This window comes from Aspergillus puulaauensis, chromosome 1 (assembly GCF_016861865.1).
Source record: "Aspergillus puulaauensis MK2 DNA, chromosome 1, nearly complete sequence".
NCBI classification, from domain to species: Eukaryota; Fungi; Ascomycota; class Eurotiomycetes; order Eurotiales; family Aspergillaceae; genus Aspergillus; species Aspergillus puulaauensis.
In genome coordinates this window covers 1,944,567-1,949,016 of record NC_054857.1, presented here as the reverse complement: position 1 = coordinate 1,949,016, position 4,450 = coordinate 1,944,567, and the positions used below count along the sequence as shown (strand labels likewise).

At 44.6% G+C, this 4,450-nt stretch overlaps 2 protein-coding genes across 2 annotated transcripts; both read right to left on the bottom strand.

Annotated features, from left to right (window-relative positions):
• Positions 1 to 241: 241 nt before the first annotated feature.
• APUU_10801S (pepsin-like aspartic protease) lies at positions 242 to 1,810 on the bottom strand (the record flags this gene model as incomplete). The annotated part of the gene is made up of 3 exons (XM_041704830.1): positions 242 to 1,182; positions 1,245 to 1,563; positions 1,616 to 1,810. The coding sequence occupies 3 exons, from the start codon at positions 1,808 to 1,810 to the stop codon at positions 242 to 244; spliced, it is 1,455 nt and encodes a 484-aa protein (XP_041550167.1).
• Positions 1,811 to 2,623: 813 nt separating this feature from the next.
• MSW1 (tryptophan--tRNA ligase MSW1) lies at positions 2,624 to 4,061 on the bottom strand (the record flags this gene model as incomplete). Its single annotated transcript, XM_041704819.1, has 5 exons — positions 2,624 to 3,069; positions 3,137 to 3,255; positions 3,305 to 3,420; positions 3,511 to 3,591; positions 3,660 to 4,061. 5 exons carry the CDS (start codon positions 4,059 to 4,061, stop codon positions 2,624 to 2,626), a joined length of 1,164 nt encoding a protein of 387 aa, XP_041550166.1.
• Between the last annotated feature and the right edge of the window lie 389 nt (positions 4,062 to 4,450).

Here is a 4,450-nt window from a genome sequence, read left to right as displayed (position 1 = left end):
GTCTTCAAGCACCGGCTGAGCAAATCGAGCAAACTGGGCCGGCCATACAGTACTCTGAGTAGACACTACGTAGTACGCAGTTAGCATATATACTGTAGTTATCCAACCTACATGCCCTCTTCAAGTTTCAGAATAAAATCCATTGTATATATTACACATCTAGTTGCATCTTTAATTGGCAGTAGCTACATGCCTCCGCATTATTTACATGCAAATAACTCAAATATGTACGTCGACCCGGTCAAAAAGCCCATGTATACCACATCACCACAGCGCTTAAAGCGAGACGTCCTGGAACACTCACCGCGCCCCCCAATGCCAATGCCGCACCCGTGTCTGTAGATTGTATTGTGTTTCCGCTATCCGTCGGCCCCCCAATTCGCGCCCCCGAGCCATCTACCACGACGGAGGTAACAGGGTTAGATACCTTTGTCGCATTAGGTACAGCGTCATCTCCACTTTGTATCTCAAAGATATTGCTCTTGGTTGAATTGAACCTGGTTTGTGCGAGCGATATCTCATTATTTGTCAGATCATAGACAACATATGCGCTGCGCAAAAAAGTATCACCAAGAACAGCGGTGCTGTCCCCGGCAGGGACAATGCCGAATATACAAGCACGATCACCGTTTGAAAAGCGAAGACCCCCGCCGTCTATAATAAGCTCCTTGATGCCAACAGTGACTTCGGGGGACGAGAATGTGAATGTTATATTGATGTCATTCTGGGCCAAGCTACACGGTATATACCCGGCACCAGTGGATGGCTCATAAGTAACACCAATCTCTCTGTAAATTTCCTCCGCAATGGAGTCTGGTAAATATGATAGAGAGCTTCCAGAGTCAAGGAGTACCGCTGCAGGTAGCGCACCTGAGGACAAGTGGCGATCTCTGGACTTAGTATTGAGCGAGACACCAGTGAGCGCTATTATGAGTTCAGAATATCCACCATTGATGCTCTGGACAGGAAGAGTCCGTAGATCACCATGATACTTCTCTGTATCAACCCCCCCGAATAGGATAGACCCAGTATTTGCTTCAAGATCATTCAGCCACAGGCTGTAGGCGCTTGATTGAATTAAACCTTTCTGCATTAAGAATTGAGGAAGGTTGGGATAAGCATCGTCCCCAAAACGAGCGACCTGGACCTCATTCGATGGGTAGCCAATTCCTAAAACCCCCTCTGAATTGGGAGTTAATATTCTAAACAAAGGTTTGACGAAGCGCATGCTTGGTATGACTTACCCGCGGAGCTAGATGAGTACCCAATTCCAAACTGAAAATCCTTGACTGTTGTACCGCCGATGTGGAGTGTGTCAGTTACGTAGTCCCCAGCGGCGCCTGTCCCATCTGCATACGTGATGTTGAAATCGGATGAAACATAAGACAACGATGAAGACAAGTTTGGGTCAAATGAGCCAGGTACACGACATGGATCTCTAGATGACAAACAAAGTGCTGAATTTGCAGCATTACACCAAAGATCACTGCTACCAGTGTCGAGAATCAACCGCAGGTTTTGCTCTGGCGTGCCGATTGTTACATTGCAGAAGTAGAGCGTCTCCTGCTGAACAGTAAGTCCCAGATACATATAAAGAGATTCTTAACCAACATACCTCATTATCAATTAACTGCGAGACTGTTTTGTCTCGTTTTCGCCTTGTTTGGTCTCTCGCTATGGGATCCAGGATATCGTTGCGACGGATATTTAGTTCAACAACAGCGGGCAAGCCGCTTTGTCGAAGCACCAATGAACCCGCCCAACATCTAGTAAATAGCAAAGCACTGAGAACTGAAGAAACTTTCCACATTGTGGCTTTCCTACAGGCCGGGGGTGCCCCACAGCCGCTTGGGGTTTAATGAGAAGTAAGTGCGCAGTAGGTTATATGATAGAAATACAATCGACAAAACTCAGTGAAGGACTTGAAGGATAAGACGGGCTACCCCAGTTAGTAAGTAGGTAGTAAACTCCCAGTTGGCACCATTGACTGGCGCATGGTGAGCCTTTTTTCTAGGAATATGCTGCTGTTGCTGCCTGGACCGGATGGCTTAGAACGGGGTCTACACTATCCAATGGTCATGTGCAGCATCCTATTGTTGTCGTCATCATTGTGCCAGTAGTACAAACTGCGGAGCCATTTAGAACCTACCTGTGTTTGTGTTGTTGAATGTTGGGTGCTTTAATTACGATTGGATACTGACCAGAGGTTAAAATTAGAAACGTATTTGACATCGTATGGGCTTGTTCGTCAATCTGCCTTTCTGAGAATAATCTTTCGATGGAGGTTCCACCGAATTTACCGAAAGCAACGAAGCTATGCCAAGTCGGACCGGCCGGAAACCTTAACTATCCGCCGTTGCCGGCTTCGCCATTACATCGACTACTCGTCCACTTAGTTGGGTCCATAGCTTAGTTATGTATCATGCTGCATGCATGTATCCTCTGATCCCGACCGATTCAAAGATAGATACGCACGCCTACGTGACAAATGGATACTCGGATTTAAGGGGAAAGCCCATACTAGGATGATCGATTGGTATTGATACAGTGGATTTTGGAGTCTAAATATTAAATAGAGCAAAGAATAGAGCCCTATTTAATGATTTCCTCTCTCAACAAAATATCATAGCCCCATAGTTTCTCGGACCTTCTTCATAGTGATCTCGGCATTGGCACGTGCTTTCTGGGCTCCTTCCTCTGAAATGACGTCTAAATTACGGCCGTCTGAGATAGTGGCATTGAACTTCTCTTTAATCGGAGATAATGCGTCACAGATTCTTTCTGACAGGTGCTCCTTGAGAGCTCGTGGACTCGCCGACTCGTACCGTGATGCGATTTCGAAGCACGAGTTTTCTTCGAGATGGCTTAGGATCTCTATGAGGTTGGATATACCTGGCCGGCAAATCGGATCATAGGTTATGCCAGGCTCCGAGTCTGTAAGTGCAGCTTTAACCTTTTGCCGAATGTCCTCGGGGGAATCTGTGAGTGTGATTCTTGAACGTTCGTCAACATGAGATTTTGACATTTTGAGCGTTGGTTCCTTCAGAGACATCACTCTCTTTGCGGGAGCTAATGGTAGTTAGCTTATGAAACACCATCACTACGGGGTAGCCACATATGGGCTGGGAGGCCTAACAAATCAGTGCTTCCGGAGACGGGAATACTGTTCCGTAGAGGTGGTTGAAGCTATTTGCGGTATTCCTGGAGAATTCCAGATGTTGCCTTTGGTCCTCTCCGACTGGAACATGGGTAGCTCTGGGTCACTTTAGCAAGATATTATCTACCCGACGGATAGTAAGCAGACCTATGAACCAGGATATCCGCAGCCTGGAGCACTGGATATGAAAAAAGTCCGAGGCGTAGCTTCGACCGAACCTCTGCATTTTCCAAGGTAGTGTCTTCTGGCAGTTGAAGTTTGCTCTGACTGGGGTTAATTGTGTGCCTGCGTTCGTGTATTTTCTTTTGCAAAAAGGGACACATAGACTTCATTATCTTTTAAAGATTACTCACCTTCCATTGAGTCATCCGAGATAGGTAACCCGTAGATGCTACAGTACTCAGAATCCAGAATAGCTCAGCATGGTGATGAACCTGATTAGCTTATCAGCTGGATATTCGGCGTGAAAGTAACATCGAATGTATCTCGGGTTATCGCGTACGGCAGATTGATAGAATATTGTCGAACGTTTGGGATCTAAACCAACGGCTATCAACGTTGCAAATGCCTCCCTTCTCCATTTCCTCAGTTGGTGCCCTTGTTGAGGCACCGTTAATGCATGCAAATCGACAATGGAAAATATTAACTTAGTGTCAGTGGTGGCGGTATCTTGTATTTTAACCCACTCACGCAGAGCACCAAGGTAATTTCCTAGGTGCGGCACACCCGTGGGTTGTATTCCGGAAAAAATTGTAGTTGCAAAATGCTGTTGCGAACTCTGAGAACTTTTCCATCTCAGAGACGGTCTTGCAGGTCCGATGTCGAAACCCTTGTTATAACCAATTCTATTGCGTGTTTTGAATGTTTGGAGGCATTGGCCATGTTTCCCAACTGCAGCACACATATCGCGCCCGCTTGTCGAAGACTTTCAGGGGTGACGTTAGATATAAGGTTGTCCCCGGATTTTATTAGAGACCTTGGAATGGCTCGCCGAGACAGTTATGAGCTACGGTATGTCTAATAAAGGATTACTCAGCAGAGAATAGACTACTAAAGTAGAAACTAGATTAAATTAAGACTTGTCCTCTAAAGAATAATTATCTAAAGAATTTATATAGATTTCTAATAATCTTAGATTATTTCTTTATTAAATTATTTAGAATAGCTACTCTAAAGATTTAATATATTAAATATTTTAGATATTAATTAAAGGGTATTAGAGTAAGATAATAAATATGAATATAATTAAGCTAGTTTTATCTTTTATTTTAATTAATATATCTTCTTAGTATC